The sequence below is a fragment of the Dicentrarchus labrax genome, unplaced genomic scaffold (genome assembly GCF_905237075.1).
Source record: "Dicentrarchus labrax unplaced genomic scaffold, dlabrax2021, whole genome shotgun sequence".
In the NCBI taxonomy this organism is placed as follows: Eukaryota; Metazoa; Chordata; class Actinopteri; family Moronidae; genus Dicentrarchus; species Dicentrarchus labrax.
The window spans coordinates 9,511,416-9,529,299 of NW_026136717.1; the positions used below are offsets into that span (position 1 = coordinate 9,511,416).

Sequence of the window (17,884 nt, forward strand, 5' to 3'; positions counted from 1 at the left end):
CATCGGAATCCTGTGACTGCAAACAATGTATTGGAGCGCGCCTAGCTAATGGTGATCCTGTGAGTGAGCTCATAGAGGCTTTGCATCTAAAAATGGCTGGAGATAACAGAAGCATCACCGCTTGTATAGCTATACTATACTAATATATATGAGAATCCATCTTGACATGGTAATCAAGTGTGTTATATATATATATATATATATATATATATATATATATATTCCTTTATTAATCAGTTAAAAAATGTATATTCACTGGAACCATACATATGTGTCATCTATATAATTAACTTCTATTTAGCCTAAAGTTCTCACTGCATATATAAATATACTACTATTTGACTAGTTGTAGTAGTTTTACTGTAAAAACCAGTTGCATACTTGCATAATGCCAACATACCAGTTTATGCTTTCAATCAGACCAAAAAAGATCTTATTGGTAAGTGTTTTTACTTCCTTTTCTGTTGTCTAGTGGAGCATAAGTACAATAAAGGCCTCATTACAAGTTCTTGATGTGCAGGGACCACTGCTGTGCTCATTCTCCTACATGGTCTTACATTCTGGATAATTCCCCACTTTCAGCTGAACAAGATATGTGAGTGAAACCGAGCAAGCTGATTAAACTGTGCATATTTAATAATCTGTTTTAGAGCTCAGAAGAAATTTCTCAAGCCTAGGACTGAACTGCTCCCGTGGTCTCAAGCGGATCACAATTGGCTAAGATAGTGTGTTGAATGATAATATACAGTATATAATATTGCTAGAATGAAGAGTAATGTTTATTGCTGTTGGGGTTTAGGAGCAGTCCGATTCAAAGGAGCGTTAAATTATTTTTCATCCAGCATCTGAATTGCTTATTTAGCAGTATTTGTGCCCCCAAATAACAGCGGCAATCATAGCACTGCACATACTGTACCACGGAAGGTTTTATTGGGTTCATCTTCACATCTCAGCATGAGTTTTTTTATTTGGAGATGAATCAGAGTGAACACTGCTCATTACACTGCTGTAATGCAATATCCACTGTGTTCAGAAGTAGTGCAGGGGTTTGGTTAGAGAGAACAAAACCATAATTTTGATGTCCTTGCGACCATCTGTGCTGATATGCAATTTGTTGCTTCTCTTAGACGTTTGATTTTGATATGTTTTGGCTTGACCTGATGCATTTCACACCTGATCGAGTAGAAAAGCACCGTCCTTCCAGTTCTATTGTCATTTTTGCTGTCGGTTTGGACGCTTTTCGGTATCCTGAACGGCTCGGTGAACACTGATCTGTAACAGTGGGCTCAGTGTCAACAGACAGCAGCTACGTATCAGGGTGTAATAAAAGAATGTGTCACAGGCCGAGCCTACAGGGTGCATGATGGCAGCAGGTGGGGCTGTGCTAATGACAGATCGACTCGAGCGGGTGCTATTGAGACTCACGCCCAACTGTAACAGCTTGGCTGGCGTCCATGTTAGACAGCCCTGTAATAACCACTGTTGCAGCATGTGAGAGAGTTCAGAATCTGTGTGTTGTCTCTTTTCTGCAGTCAGACTGCAGTAAAGAGAAGTTATTTGTTTTCAACTGTTTCTCTGTAATACTGAATTTGCCGGATGTGCTTCATGGTGCGTCAGAGCAACTTGATTTAAATGATGACTCTGGCCTAGCTCCTCTTCTTTTATTATGGCTTAAGGAAAGTTCTGTACTGGGATGCGTCACTAAACGTTCTGCTGAGTCATACAGCTTTTTCCATTTACAGTCAGCAAACGTTCAATGAAAATGGGGAAGAAATAATGATGAAAAAGGTGTATTCGTATAAGCACACAACACAGACATGAGAGCATTTATTTGTATACATATAGCAAAGAAGCAACATGTCTTCTAAACTAATGGTACATATGAAATCAGGCTTGCCAAGCTTTCCTTATTATTTATTCCAGATCTCCCTAAACAACTGTGCTACCTCATTGTAGACACTGTGGACAAGAAATATTTATTAGCCAAGATATAGTGCCAAACAAATAGTGCATTCACTGGGGTTCAATAAACATAAAAGTGGCTCCCCTTCTTGGCCCAATTGACGAAATTAGGCTTTTTGTTTTTTGTGCCACCATTTGAAGGGAAATAACCTTTTCACTGGACCGCATTTGTCCGTGATTGATGGCAGTTGGATGCAGCACACGCCACAAGGGCCAATGCCCACTGATTCAGACCATCTGGGCAGGTAGTGTAGCCCGTTTTCACTGCATAAACATATTGTGGTTAAACCAGTCTCAGGATGATGGCAGCTTTGCTGATGGAAGTGTAGCATATATTGGTGACGGCAGGCGCTTTGGTGACTGTGCAGGAAAAATAAAGCGCTGAGTCTCAATGCTGACAGACGTTTTTAGTGTACCGGTATTATTGCTGTGATTGTTGTTTGTGTGTGGCCCAGCTATTCTTCATATATGACATTGACTGTGCACAGAAGCTTGCATTGGCTAACTCTCTCACTCATCATCTCCTACTGCTGCAGTATGGCTTTGAAAATATGCCTCATGACAACCTCTGCGCCCACTGTGTGCCTTATGTCCTCTAAAGACCGTTCTTAATTGATCCCTAATTAGAAACAGCAGGTTCCAGAGTTTTCCAAAAATGAGCATCTGGATGTTGAGCCTTCCAGTGCCAACTGCTGCTTAAATACTCTTGTTTTGGACAGGCAAGTGGGTCTTAAAAATTGCTTTTATGTCAATTTTTTTCAAGGTTGCACTAGGATGAATGACTGCTCTTCTGCACGTCCATTATTTACATTCAGAAAAGGGCTTATAGCATAATAGCGGAAAACCGCAAAGCCATTTTTCTATTTTTCCAATATACTGTAGCAGACAATAACTATTTCCCCTATTGCTTCTTCTTCCTCCCTATGCAGGAAAACAACAATATTCATTAATAACTTTAGCTTTTTGTCTTATGTTGATGAATTGCCACTGAAAAGGCTTAATGTAAACCATAAACAGTACTGCTTTACTGGCAGTTCTTACATATACTCAATAAAATGTGTATCGTGCAATGTGTTTTTTTCGCGTTTGGATTCCAATGCAAAGCTGACCGAAAAAATCCAATTTATATCGGAACATAAAAGATTTATCATTTGTTTTACAGAGAGTTCTGACATCTTGCTGTGTGCTTTTTGCAGGCCTTGTACCACGTCATGGAAAAAAAAAAAAGCACGTCTGCTCTCTGTTATTTACATTATTCTTTTTCTCAAGGGCCCCTAATCTTTGTTATAAAAGGGTTATGTTGTGTGCAATGTCCAGTTGTTATAAAATTTCTGTGTTGTGTGTTATGTCCAGTCGTTTGTTTGAGTGGTTTCGATCTAAATATTGTTAAGATCGGGAAAATGGAATCATACAATGCATGCTTTTAGCAAAATAACGTAAAACTGAAGTTGATACCTCTCCCAGATATGTATTTGGAGATGTGGAAGGCTGCTCTAGTGCAACGTTGGTTTGTCTTTGGATAAATCAATTGTGCCCTCTACTGTCCAAAACATGACAGTGCATTTTGTAAGATCTAAAAACATACTTTATATTTGTGGCATTTGGTCACATATTATATACAAATACATATTTATTTTGCTAGTAGATCCTTTTTTGAGGGTTGTACTATAAATTATAAAAAAGAAATGATGAAAGAGTGCAGCAAAACTGTATAGGGTTATATGTTACGTGTAAATGTGTGCAGTGCTGACGTGAGGAAAAATGATACATATCTTGCTATATCATAATTCTAACTTTTTTCCTGTCGTGTGTTTGTTGGTGGATATTTAATACATTAAAACCTCACTGCTGTACTCTGTTTGGATCGTTGTGTTGTACAGCAGTAAGACTGTGCCTTAATCATTGGCTACAGTGTACATGCACTCATGTCACTGGCACAGATAATCATAGATCACAATTTTACTGGAGTTGAGTGGTGGAATGTGACGAGTACATGTACACTTTAATACTTCAAACCAGAAGTGGCTCTCCTGTAAACTGTTTGCTATATAAGTCCCTATTTTTTCATGTCTGTAGTTAGAATTAAAGAGGACAGCATGGTAGGCATGTTAGGAGTTGCTTGCATGCAGCCATTGCCATTCATCACTGCCTGCTTGCTGTGGGATGATAATGTCACACAATTTAATCGAACCTTCTGTGTCAGTTCCTGGCACTTCATTTATCCATTGACAGGAACCCCTCCTGTCTTAAAAGAACAGGCTCTTACATTCGTTTCATTGATCAAATGTCGGCTCTCTTGCTTGTATGTTTCACTCAAGGCACTGATAGAGCATTTAGTAACTTAACTTCTGGTGCAGGGGAATAAGCTCGAAGCGGCTATTTTGAATTGTTTATTAATTATTTGCTTATTTATGTATCTATTTATTGACAACATCACATGGGTAAATTTCCCCAGATTCTATACACATTAGACATAGCTGTACCACCCTATGATGCTTGTTTAACTGATAAACAGTTTGTCCTGTCTATATGTCTATATACTGTATGTAAGTACAGCAGTGTTGTTTTCAAATGTAAAAGCAGCCAGAGATACTCTGTATATGTACTTAACATTGTTTTGCTGCCACTTAGTGGGCAATATAAATAATGTTCCTAGAGAGATGAAACTAATGGTCCCTGTGGAGTATCTAGGCCATTGCAGAAACAAATACATAATACATTTGTTTATATAAGCACACACAGACAGCAAATTCATTTGAAAAATATATAGTATAGCAATAAAATAAAACATTCACAATATGAAAGAAGTAAACAATCTAACAGTAGGGGCTTGCAGTATAAATATAATGTCAGGGAAAGGATGACACGAGTTCTTGCACATGCAGGATGTGCAGAGATATGCTGAGACTCAATTGAGGAAAAATTAACATGTCCTGTCAATAATAACATTCTCATTATTTCCAGATTTGGTCAGATATAACAGACAATATACAAAGTGCATGTGTAGTCTCAACTAAGCTAATAACAACTTGCTGAATATGCTGTTTGGGCCTATCATAAATAAAAGTGATAATAAGTGACAATAACCCAGATACAGTGTCCTTTTTCAGATGCAGAAGATGTAAATATGAAATGTAGTCCATGTAATGATGATTATGTGACTGGGGTTGGATCAGATTAGTATGTGCCACATACCTAATTCACATACACATGTAAATATATTAAAATGATTTTACAGAGCAAGAGCATCTATCTGCTAATGTTTGTCCATTTCCCAAAGTCCTGTGTACATTGCTACTACAATTACTAACTGTTCAGATCAGAAATCTGACAGAAACATAGTGTATAGGTAATAATGTTGTTGCAATTTACTGTTGTGGTTAATTGCACTAGAGATGTCTTGAGAATAAAAGATCTTTTAGTGCTTCTCAGGTGCTCAAAGTATGTTCAGTTCCCTGCACTTTGCACTCTTTTCCATGCAGTACTCTGGTTCCTTTTTCTTGTAAGAAAGTGGAACAAAAGCTTGATGAAAAAAATAGCTTTCAAAAGGTTTGTTCCAAGAATATAGACATCAGTAATGTCTTACACAAACCTTGAGTTGCCACTGAGCAGGTGAGCTGTCTGATTCATCGCTCTCACCATGCATTAACTGCTGTTCACAAGCTTCCTGCGATGGCTCCACTACATTTCCATTTGCCATTGCACACCGTTAGTTCAAAAGACAGTGGAGACAACTACCCACTTGTGGCTCGCCAATCTATGTCTGAGTCACAAACACCTACAGACTAACAGCCTTTTAATGAAATGCTGTATATGGCATTACATTGATTAACAGGAAAAAGGAGGAGGAAGAAGGTCATGTGGGGTGGAAGGGGAAAAAAAGCATGACGACCAGTACTTAGGATAATGGACAGCCATCTCAAGAAGGAGATCTGTGGGCAGCAGAGCACATACATACTTCACATGTACAAGGATTTGCAGTTTCAACCAGATGTTTACATGATGTATTGAACATTTGCACTTAAATGACCTGGCCTAATGGTTATTGGCAGTCTTTGTGTGAGAAATGTTTTCTATGCACTTTAATTCAACTTCATTATCAATTAGAAAACACTTGTGCTTGCATTGTAATTTATTTCTCAAATCCCATATTTTTAATCAGATTGTTTTTAGATTGTTTTTCTTCAAGTGGTGTGGAATAAGCCTCAGTATGTGTGGAGATGATTTACCCCAGAGACATTTGATTATTCCACCCTATTCTCTGGAGTGTCTAATTTAATGAAAAGTCATTACTGCTCCAACATAATTAGGCTACCCTTTGAAAAGCCATGCTCAGCTGATTTGGACTGATCAAACTGGGGCTGCAGCTTAAGGGTTCATGGTAAGTGGCTATGCTTTTGTCACCTCACATTGCCACTTGTGTCTAGTACAACTTCATTTAACTGGGATTACCTTCCATATACATATACATATGTACATGTGCACAACTGGCTACATATGTAGTCTTCAGCTTCAAGTGATCCTGACTCAACCTACATCACATTAGGCAGTTCATTAGATCTCACGCAGCTCCCTCCACTGTGCAGTAGCACTCCCCGACACCTGTAAACAGATTTTGTATACTGTATGAACTCCTCTTTAAGAACAACTTAAACTAAGGTAGGTGTTATAGAGAAGTATGATTTAAACTGTAGCAACTGACTTTTGTATTTGGTTAACATATCAACATGCAGATTCTTTTTTGTGTAATATTTGGAATTATTATGATGGAGTAACACATTTTGAAACGAAATATTCAGTCCCTTTAGTCTAAGTATTCCGTTGAGACCATTAATTATCTGGCCCTGGGTCAGATTTGTTGTGGAAGGTATGTGCCCTTAATGATAAACTGTAGCCACAGTAGTGCTCCAGACTTTTTGTGTATCGCAGTTGTCCAATAGTTTGGTTTAAGACCAAATATCTGTAAAACCAATGACAATCCCATCAGCCTCAGCTGTACTTTGTGGTTAGCATGCTAACACACAAAATAATTGGTGACCATAAGTCTTGTTTGTTTGTTATTGTCTACCTAGAGTCAACAAAGTAATTTCAATAGGGAGTTCAATATTTTAAGAACAGCCACCATATTTTCTTGTATTACTATCCAAAGCAAAGACACATTTATTGTTTATCTGATTATGAGTGGCATAGCTTCTGTTTATGAACCTGAATGAAGGCGATAATAATCAACTTCTATATCTTTAATTTCCAGAGCCTATTTAAAATGTCATCTGTTTTTAATAAATTCCTATTTAGCCTTGTCTGACCTCAATGTTAGAGGAGAAATTATCGGCTGGTGTGAAGACTAATGTCCAAAGCAGGACAAATAGCAAATATGTAAACAAAAACTGATTGCTGAGTTCCAAGAATTAAAACCCAGGTAACTGATTCAGGCTGTGTTCAGGCAAAGGAACAGATGCAAAACTGTCATTCAATAATTTTATTTTGCCTCAGTAAGGGCTTTATTTCAAGTTGGTTGTTTGTATTGTAATGGTGGTGTCATTCTGAAGTAATTGGATTGGTTGCTGGTCAGACTCCTTTAGGAGAACCCAATTACAAAAGAAATAGGGTGCACATTGGTGATTCAAAGCTCCTTGACCTTCAGAATGGCCTCGGTCACTCCTTTGGTGTGACTGTGTGTGTGACTGTGTGTGTGTGTGTGTGTGTGTGTGTGTGTGTGTGTGTGTGTGTGTGTGTGTGTGTGTTTATGTATGTACAGTTTACAGAGCCTGCCCCACAGTATGTACCTTACCTTCTGTCTGACATCTATGGGAGGCCTCAGATTGACAAAGTACACGCGACCGACAGGAAGCAGGTTAATGGAGTGGGAGCAAATTGGTACTTGATTGCAGTGGTTGGCGGTTCCGTTTCTGAATTGGACTGCCGTCACACAGTTCATGAAATGAATTGCGCGTGGGTGGCACAGGGAGCGGAAGTATTTTTCATTCTATTTTCCTCTTTTGATGTGTCACATCAGGCAAGCATCTCTGCGGTATTTTTCACCCGCTCTGAGCAAAGGGTGGAAAGGGAAAATATGTGGGCCTTAACATCATGATTCTTTCCTCCAGACCTTCTCCATAATCCAGAGGATCTTTCCCAAAGTCGGTCTGAGACTGCCGAATAAGCAACTGGAGGATCAACTCTGAAGAGGCAATCACTTTTTTTTATATGTCGTATGATGCTATGGGAAATAACTTTCACATGGAAGATTAACTCTGCGGTTACGAATACAGAATTAATATCAATTTTATTTTTCTTAAAGTTTTGCTGGATCTTTTTGGTGGGGGTAGGGGTCAAACTTTTTCTATGAATTTGTTTTTTTTCTATTGGCTACATATGTGACTAACAATAATTATTATATTCTTCTGATTTATAATATAAAAGCTGTCAAACTGAAATGTCTTTTTGGACATTCACAGAAAGCCTGTTGTCAAATAATAGTAATATCCTGTCAGTCATCTTCTGGTGTTTTAAAGACAAGTTCCCATTACAAATCAGGTTTATTTTACCACAAGAATATCCCTCTTCTCTCATTAATCTGTTTGTAAAATGGCTCGTCAGCATTAGTAGGTAAAAGAGACACAGACACTTACCAGGGATTTGCTTGTACATAATTTAAATATTTACACCAGCCACTGCCAGGTTCAGTTCTCAGCTCTTACTCAACGTCGTGGACACAGCGTGGCTTTCTCCTCCTGTCCCCAGCAGGAGATGTAGTTAAAAGGCAGCTAGTAAGAAATCATGGTTATCTACAGCATGAGTTCTCTCGCCTTGCTCCAATCTCACCCTCCCCTGTGTGAGGAGAGATGTGCTGAAAAGAGCGGCCGTACCACTCTCCACAGCATGTTGCTGGCTCCCTTTCTCCGAGCGCTCAATTAATCTAGGTGCTCAACTGGTACAAAGTCGCTTTTGCAGAGCAGAGATCAGCCAACAGGCTCTCACTTCAGAGCGGGAAAATAGGGGAAGGGAGGGGGCTGCGGTGCATGCGCGTCAAAATTCAAAACTCAACAGAGACACGCATGTTTTACTCCCACTCCTACTGCTCTCCGTTCTGCCCACCTAACCGGGGTGAGCATAAAAGGAAGTTTGCACCGAAGACTTGGTTTTTCATGTACGGCTCCCCAGCATCTCTTTGTGGTTTTTTTCCCTCTCAATTTTCGCTCTCAAGCCATCCTAGTGTTAGAGTGAAAGTGTGTGTGAAATCTAGCAGGACTTCCAGATCACTAAGCGAGAAAGTCTGGAGGGCATCATGGGGGCTTTAATGGTCATCTTCTCTCTTCAGCCGAAACAAAGAAGCAAGACAAGAGGTAGGCTTGATGGGGAAGGGTTCATTTGGTCCATTTGTCACTAGTTAACAGCTAAACTAATTCACTAAGAAGAAAGGTAAAGCTTTGTGATTATTCTTTATATTGTACTTCAGCCAGTAGAATTATTGATAAAAGAATTGCACAGATCAGTTCTTCTTGTGTTTGAGAACGCCCTGCATCAGTCTCTGTGTGTGTGTTTTGGACTTAGGCGTCCAGAAAGTTCCTCATTAATCAGCTTTTTTCCTCTATATTCCCATCTGAATTCCCGTTGCCACATCAGCAGTCCATGTAATTGACTTGAAATCTGCCACCTTTTGGTAAACATTTCAGTCAGAACTCCACAAACTTGCTTGACTTTTTCCATTTGCTTCTCCCAATATTGATTTTTACAGTGGCAGCACACACACCCAGCATGCCACATCGACTCTCTGCCAACGCAGTCTCACAAGCTTATGTTACATCTCTGTCTCCCCGCGCTAATGTGCAGATCAGCCTCGCCGTCACAGCTTGTCACATTAACAAAAGACGAGGAAGTCCAGTCTTTTATTAAAGAACAATGAAATATTTAGTGGGTGGCCAGCGGAAAATAACTGTTAGATGTTATATTTAGTGGTGTAGTGGGAGAGAGACAGAATGGATGACACTTAAAGTACAGTAAGTCATATTTCACTGGGGAATTGTGAGAGAGCTTGAAAGCAAAATGAATGAGGGACTCTTTGTAACTCTCAAGCAATAGATCACAGAGCGGGCAGTTGTGTGCAGTGTAAGCACATTTCAGAGAGACCTAGAAAGGAGAACAGAATCCAGATACACACAGCCTTACAGTAGATAATGAGATAATACACACGTACCAACCATGCTGCCATGCAATGCAAGTAGAGATGGACCGAATATGTACTATTTTCAGCCAATATCAAGCAAACAAAGGGAATTTTGCAATAGATTGTGTTCTAGAAAAGTAGGTCATCACAGCAGGTGGTGGTTGATGCTTATCTAAGAATGATGGTTGGTCCTCACAAAATTGACTGTCCGCAAGGTACTGCCCCCTTCAGGGTTTGCCCTTACTGGCGAGCTTTCCTTTCTCACACAGTGCATATAGTATATTCAGTTTATAGTGATTTACCATTGGAATTCATATTAGTTTTTGATAGAAATGGGTCATTGATTTCAGACAAAGGAAGACAAAAGCCTACTTATTTCTAGCTGGCGCCATTTGATTTGAGCGTCTGAAATGACAACTGCTGCTTGCAGATTTTATTAGCTGTAACTAGGTAGCGAGTAAGCTAATATTGGCTCCATGAGTTTGTTGAAAATTCTGACTTTTAATGACTCGAATGGCCACTAGAGGCTGGCTCCAAAAGCAAGTCAATCTCCATAAGCCCCCATATTGAAACGTCAAACTTTACAGCAGGAATTACCATTTTTACAGCCTCGTACAAAATACTGTTTTGGTAGCTAAATTCTCCATTCATGACAACTGTATGGGGGATGATTTTTACATAACACACCTTTTTAAATTATTGGCTACTTTTAATGACCGATCGGTGCAATCACAAACAGCTAGTTTCAGCAACCACACTTTATTTAACTTCAGTTGCCTTTGCCCAATTTTGCCAGCCAGAGCCGACCATACTGACCTTCACAACAGCTCTTCAGAAACCTATGGGTAAAGTCACAGAGACTATACATTTATATTTATACAGTCTATGAGTCCTGCCCATACATGTGGCAGACTGAATTGCGAGCTGGTCTCAGCATCAAATAAGTAATGACCAGACTTAGCAGAAACATGAAAACTTGAACACAGTATCAGTGAAATAAGACCTACCTAAATGACAGAATCCATCTCTGGGGAAAACATTTATTTGACATGGGGGTTTGGGACCTATACTGCAGTCAGCCATAGCTGCAATCGAGATGTTTTGGCTTCACTTTTGAGGAGCTGTCTTGTCATCCATCTTTATATAAAGTTGATGGTAAATATTCCCAATATCATAATCAATAAAGAGCCTGACATAGCTACTGACATTAGCCTACACCCTGATAGAGCATCCGTGTTACACCCCTGTCTAGGGGGAAGGAGCTGTGTGTATATGTGTGTATATATATATATATATACAGTATAGAGAAATACTACACAGTGAATGTGCTATTGTGAACAGGGCTTTCTTTTACATACCTTGTAGCTCCATAAAATATATTTATGAAATGCTCCTTTGCCTCGTAAGAAATTCTAGGTGAAGTTACTGTAACTGGACATGTTCACGTTTGCATCTTTTTTTTTTTACAGCAGATGAACACACTGTTTTAATAATTTCTTACACTTTTGCTGTTGTGTTTTTCCTTTTGAAAAGGATAAAAACAAATACTCTATCCTACATACTCTTTAGACGCAGTGTTCTCTTTGAGTTACTCTTTCTACCACCCCATGCACACTGTTACAGCATGTTAAGCCAGTCCAAAGCTTGAAAGGCCTGCCGTGCTTACAGTAGTAGTGAATGCTCAATTAGTAAATTAACTGATTAGTTAATAAATTAGTTAGCATTAATCATTGTAAGCTGAATATTGGGACGGTTGGTCAGACAATAAAAGCAACTTGCAGATGTCACTTTGGGCTCCTGGAAACTGTGATGGACATTTCTCACATTTGACGACTAAACCATCTATGAAGAAGGTCAGATTAAATGAGTTTATTGTGCAAATCTAGCTCAGAACAGTTTTTATATTGAAAGTTCTTCCAAATATTTAATCAAATCATGCATACTGCTTTACACTATATGGAGCTCTTTAGATGAGGACAAAATAATAAAACATGCACTGTCTGAGAGACATAAGTGCTACTCCACTACCCACTCTAATGCCTTCCATTAATTTTCATAGCTGCACTCAAATACATGACAAGAGATGATGGTCCAATAAGCACCCATACGAACTTTGCCCTCCAACTTCTTTTCAAATCCACCCGGCCCGGCTTTGAGTGTTCCCACATGTGTTCTAAATGTCCCAAGGATATGAGACGTGCCGGTGTCATTATGGTGGTACTCGCTGATGTGTTTGGCCTTGTTGGGCTTTCTGTCATTATTATTTTAAATGTCTTGCCTGATTGTGTTGTCAGGAGCTGTTATGAGTAGAATTTGTGTAGGAGTGAGATAGGTACACTCAGAAGTAAAGCTGCTCAAATGGAAATAGCAAAACATCAACTATGACTCAGGTTACCAACTGGTAAATTCATTTTTATGCTGTTTTTGATTCCTTTCAGCCACTGAAAAGAGTACAAAACTGCATTGAAATTGTTCAACAAAGTATGAAATAGTTTCATGAACAAATTTCCAGAATAAAAGCACAGTTTTGTATAGTCACTAAGCTGAACTAATAAATACTGTAAACTAAGTTGTGATCTAGGCTGTGCTATCTTTTCTTGAGCTTATTCCTCGTGACATTAACACATGGGGTGACGGAGATGTCCAGTATGGATCTTGTTGCTGGCCCCGTCTCCTTCCAGGCCTTCTGGTGTTTACAGAACTGAGCAGAGACTTCGGCCGACCACAGGGAGAGCAGCTGTCATTTTTTAAGGGTAGCCATGCCACCAATCACCATGATCGCTCATAGCCAAATCTGATCACATGAAAAACAGGACATTTTCTGTTTCCATTGAAAATCCTTAAATAAGTAATCTCTGAGCTTTACATCCCCTAGCTGAGTATAATGGCTGCAAAGAAAAGTCTTTAAAGTCTCTAGCAACATATGGAAACCGTAAAAACATCTTTCAGACAAAATCTTTGACTAATCTTTGTCTTTTTTTTCATCTCAAAAAAGAACTTTTACTGTATGAACTGTATTCATAGAAAAGCTCTTCATCAGAGGCAAATACATTGCTTTAAAAATGAACCACATACCCAAAACACTTTGAATTGATCACATCACATGTTTCCAACCCATCTGTCACATGCAGCATTTTTCACACAACTACTCATCTTGTTCCAAAGTGCTGAGTGAACGTCACTGTGTGACAGAGATTTGAGAGAACATGTAGAACTTTAGCACTCTCATCTCACCTCAGGTACAAGTCTATTTATCCGTATCACAGTATTGCAGTCCTCTGATGGAGTGTGGTTAATGCCCAGTGGTTATTAATATAATGTGCGTGATGTTTAGCATAGGAGCTCTTTGTCCCACATTTTTCACATTACTGCACAAAACTCATATTGGTCATATTGTTTTTACAATATTTTTTCATGTTATTGTCAATTTTTTATTTGCTACTAATGCCTCTTTACTTTAAGTATGTGCTTTCTTTATATTTTCTCACACTATGTTTACTGTTATGAACCAATACATAAAGGCAAAATCCTTGCATGTGAAAACCTACTTGTTCCTGATATAAGGCTTACCTTGCATTTTAAAAAGCCAGATGTGTAAATCTGTAGACTCCCACTGAAAAATGATCTCAAATTAAATGGATTTCTTTTTCCAACCGTTGGAAGATGTCATTGGTTTTATGAAGCTACATGGTGTATAAAGGCTTCAGCTATCCATATTCTCTGATATGCAAATGTGCAAAAGGCTCTCCTTACATGAGGAAATGAGGAGGGTCACCTACGCAGCTCCCAGTTCCCTCTGGGTTTCTTTTTTTCTGTTATCAGTAACATGTAATCTCAGCCCATTTCAAAGTCACCGTGTCATTACACTGTATTGGTTTTCCAGTTCTCCAAATTAGCATTTAAATTGGGCTGCAAGCTTGTTTTGGGTTTCCCGTTGTGGCACGGCATTCAGTGCAGCAGTTTGTTCTGTGAAATTAATCACTCCAGTCCCACAAGGCACGGTGACCAGTATTAAGAGGGCTCACCTCACTGGATTAATGAGCAGCATCCTGCTCAGAGAAGCTACGCAAGTGCAGAGAAGTGGGCTTAGCCATGTACAGACAGTGAGGTGGCAGAGCTGCCACAGATACATAGTGTCACCTCAGGCTGCAGTCCTGGTTCACTTTAACGCCTCCTTCGTGCTCATGCTGTATCAACCAATCAAAAGGGAAACCAAAACCTCAAACACCTGAGACAATTCAGTCAGTAATTGATTAAAACAGTACTATTATTCAGTATACATACTAAAATGAGACAAATATATACGGTGATTTTTTTTTTCAATGAAAGCAGTTCAAAAAGGGTTAGAGGAGGCAGATCACATAGTAATTGTTTTTCTTCATAACCTATGAACATAGATGAACATAAGAAAAACAATACATACATCTACTAATGGAGACAAAGAAAATTTAATGAATTACTGTTAGTGAAAGTATTATATATTATTATATATATATATATAATAATATTACCCAAAATATCAAGTCAATGTCAAGTGAATCTTTAAGTAAATTGTATAATATTACACAACATATAACCAGTATTAATGCACTAATAATGAAAACTTACATTATTTAATCTGCTCTTCTTACTGTTTCCACTTGATGGCAGCAAAATCAAATAAAGAAGCTCCATGCAGTGAGAAGGACATATTAATGGACTATTTTGCACAGTTGCTTTTTACAATTGCCTATAGAACAGGGTGTTGGTTGAAGTGATATACAACACTGAAATGATGGCAATGTGTAAAGTGTACACATGGAATTATGATAATTTACTGTCAGAAGCAGGATTATAAATGTGGGTCCTGTCAAGTCATGTATCAAAACCTGATGTCAGAATGTCAGCAGATACATGCGGTTTAACCAAGGAGTTTCTTTCAGATTATCTGAAATACTTCTTTAGCAAGATTTCACTCTTCATTTCAGACCTGTATTGCAGAGCAGAATCCTGAATGCCCTTTGATATTGTTTTCTATTAAAACAAAAAGCTTGTTTGATTTGATTGCATTTGAGTTCTTTATATTAGGTTATGTTGTCTTTCTAAGAAAATGTCTTGCACAACAAAATTGACTGCAAACTCATTGTACCACAATCCATTACTAGGAATTTAACCGGACCCAAATCACATTAATTTGCAATTGACCATATTATTTGAAGGTTACAGGCCACTGGGGCCTTCTTCCGTAATTTCTCCAAACAAATGGAAGACATTCATTTGTTTTAACGCCATGTTGCCGCACTATGCTTTGTCTGGAGAGTAGAATTCAATTGTAACTTAATTTAACTAAACATAAGGAAAGACATTCTTCCTTGTGTGGTGCTCTTTCATTTACGTTAAGAGGAGGTTTTAACTACAGGCCCACCAATCACATTTGTTATCATTTTTATTTGAACAAGACTAAATATAGGGAGAAGATGAAGGGCTACTCTCTTATTGTTAATACAATAATTGTACACAAGCAAAAAATAATGTGTTGATTGTATGCTTCATGCTGATAGTTCAGATCCTGTAGATACAGGAGATGTTGGCATTGGCAATTTCCATAGACGAGCATTGTCCATCAGTAAATTGAATATATTGAAGGGCAATGCTGGCAATACTCTATATTGTTATTATGTTAACAAATCCCATGAAAAGACCAAAACCAACTATGTGTTAGCCTGTCACTCAATACTATACATAACTAATTGTCTGTTTATGGCTCTCGGCCCCCATTTGTTCCTACCTAAGATGTAGGTCATTATAAATGGGTCACATATAGTATTATTTTTACAGAATGCTTAATAAGAATTTAAAACAGCTGGGCCTTGTAGTTCTAAGCAAATAACAGTCAAACAGAAGGAAATACTGCATATTTTAGGGACTATTTTCAGCTGTGGATTGATACAAATTGTTGCTTTAGTGAGTATTTACAGAGACAAAGTAATCTAGGGACAATCAGCATAAGCAAATTGGCATCCAATTCAAATATTAATGTGTAATAAACTCAGTTACATCATCTGTGTATTATCAGATAATTACCATAATTATGACAATTCCCAATGGCTATCAGTGACTCACCCACTTATTTTCATACACTGGTCATGTGATACTCTTGTAACCCAGTTTGTCAGTTTGCAGGTGCTTCAGACTTTCTCTTCCACCTACAGTAAAGTGCAAGCTCCCAGCTTTTAACCACCACACCACAATGCTCCGCACTGGCAATTACCTTCATCACCAATCACACACTGATTGATACAGCCTACTGTGTGCTGATGACATGCATGAACCGTGATTATTTTCATCACCATTAGCCAAGGGCCTTGATTACACCCTATGCAAACTTGTGAGGTGATTGGAGAGCAGATGCCGGTAAAGTGGAGAAAGTTTCTTTGAGATTAGATCGTGTTCTGATATTAATGTTGAATAGAAACGCAGAAAAAAGCAAAAAGTAAAACCTCACATCATTTCAATTGAATGCACAGCTTGAAGTTCTTTCCCCCCCTCTGTCTAGCTACATGTTTTGCTTGCAAGATTTCTATCACACCTGCTTTTCACCTTTACAACCCCTGTTCTCTAAGAGCTTCCTACACAGTTGTCTGTCCTGTCATGTCCAAAGACCGCATACACACACTGACTCACTCTCTCTTGGGGCTCAGGGCTATATTTGGCTCATGCTCAGCTGCCACAAATAAAGAAAATCAACTGATAGTGGGCTAAATGAGCTGCCCAATAACATGCGCAGCACAGAGGTTGTTTCCATGGTGAATCACTGTCCTAACAATTCCTTTTTTGCTGTGAAGACGAATGTGGGATCAGTTCCCTCCCTGAGAGGCTGTGCAAGGGACCTTATCTGTGGGGCAGTCTTTAATTATGAACTAAATTGTCACTTTTTCTAGATAAGCATTTAAAAAGTGTCTTGGAAGGATCAACTTTCTGTGTTTTTGTATTACGGCTGTGATGGATATGAAAAAAATATATATAGCTTTTTATGTGTTTTGGCTCTTTTTGAACATTTGATGGAAGCAGCAAGCTTCTTTCATCTGCTTTTTGGCAGCTTCATGTCATAAGTCTATATGGCCCATTTCAAAGACACATCCAGGTCACACTGTTAATCATGAAACTGTCTGCTTTGTATGTATAGGATGGGATACAGTGGAGGAAAGAGCGCAGGGATTTTTGTTTTATTTGAAAGGTGGACTGAAGACTGATATGATCATTTCATATGTTTACATGTTAATATACCTTATCATGTTTAATACTGGAGATACAAACAGATAGTGCTATCTACTGAGAGCATCAGAAGACACCAGATGGATTCTCTTCCTTGGTCTCCAGCAGGCACCTGATGCTGACCGCAAGCACATTTCCTCTCGCAACCTCTGAGTCCTTTCTTCTCTGCCGTGTTGTCTTTCTCTCTGACCTCTCCCTTGTCATCTCTCCCTTAAGGTTTTGTGCTTTATTTTAAGTCCGGGTGATGGCTAGGTCACACACAGGTTATATCTCTGGCTGACATTTTACACTGATTAGTCCACCCCCTAGCTTCTTTGAGTCTCTACTCAGTAATACCCGTTATTAGTTCCTTAACAAAGTGAATATTGGAAAGGTGGGAAATATTGGAAATGATATAATCATTGGCAACTACAAGGTGTTCTTTCTGTCAGTGAAATTTCAACAGCAATTGTGCAATGATTTGCTGCTATTATTCAGACAGAACTCAGTGTTTGTGATAAG

The 17,884-nt window shown here is 38.6% G+C and overlaps 1 protein-coding gene across 6 annotated transcripts in view; it reads left to right on the forward strand.

The window, feature by feature from the left end:
• The window catches only part of kcnip4a (potassium voltage-gated channel interacting protein 4a), a 137,669-nt gene that overhangs the window by 73,681 nt on the left and 46,104 nt on the right, over window positions 1-17,884 (forward strand). The window contains exon 1 of one of the 6 annotated variants that reach the window (XM_051428819.1): window positions 8,877-9,308. The exons of the other annotated variants lie outside the window; for them this stretch is intronic. Within the exon in view, the coding sequence (XP_051284779.1) occupies window positions 9,251-9,308 (58 nt within the window). The 5' untranslated portion in view covers window positions 8,877-9,250. Of the gene's footprint in view, window positions 1-8,876; window positions 9,309-17,884 lie in introns of those variants that run through there. 6 annotated transcript variants of the gene reach the window in all.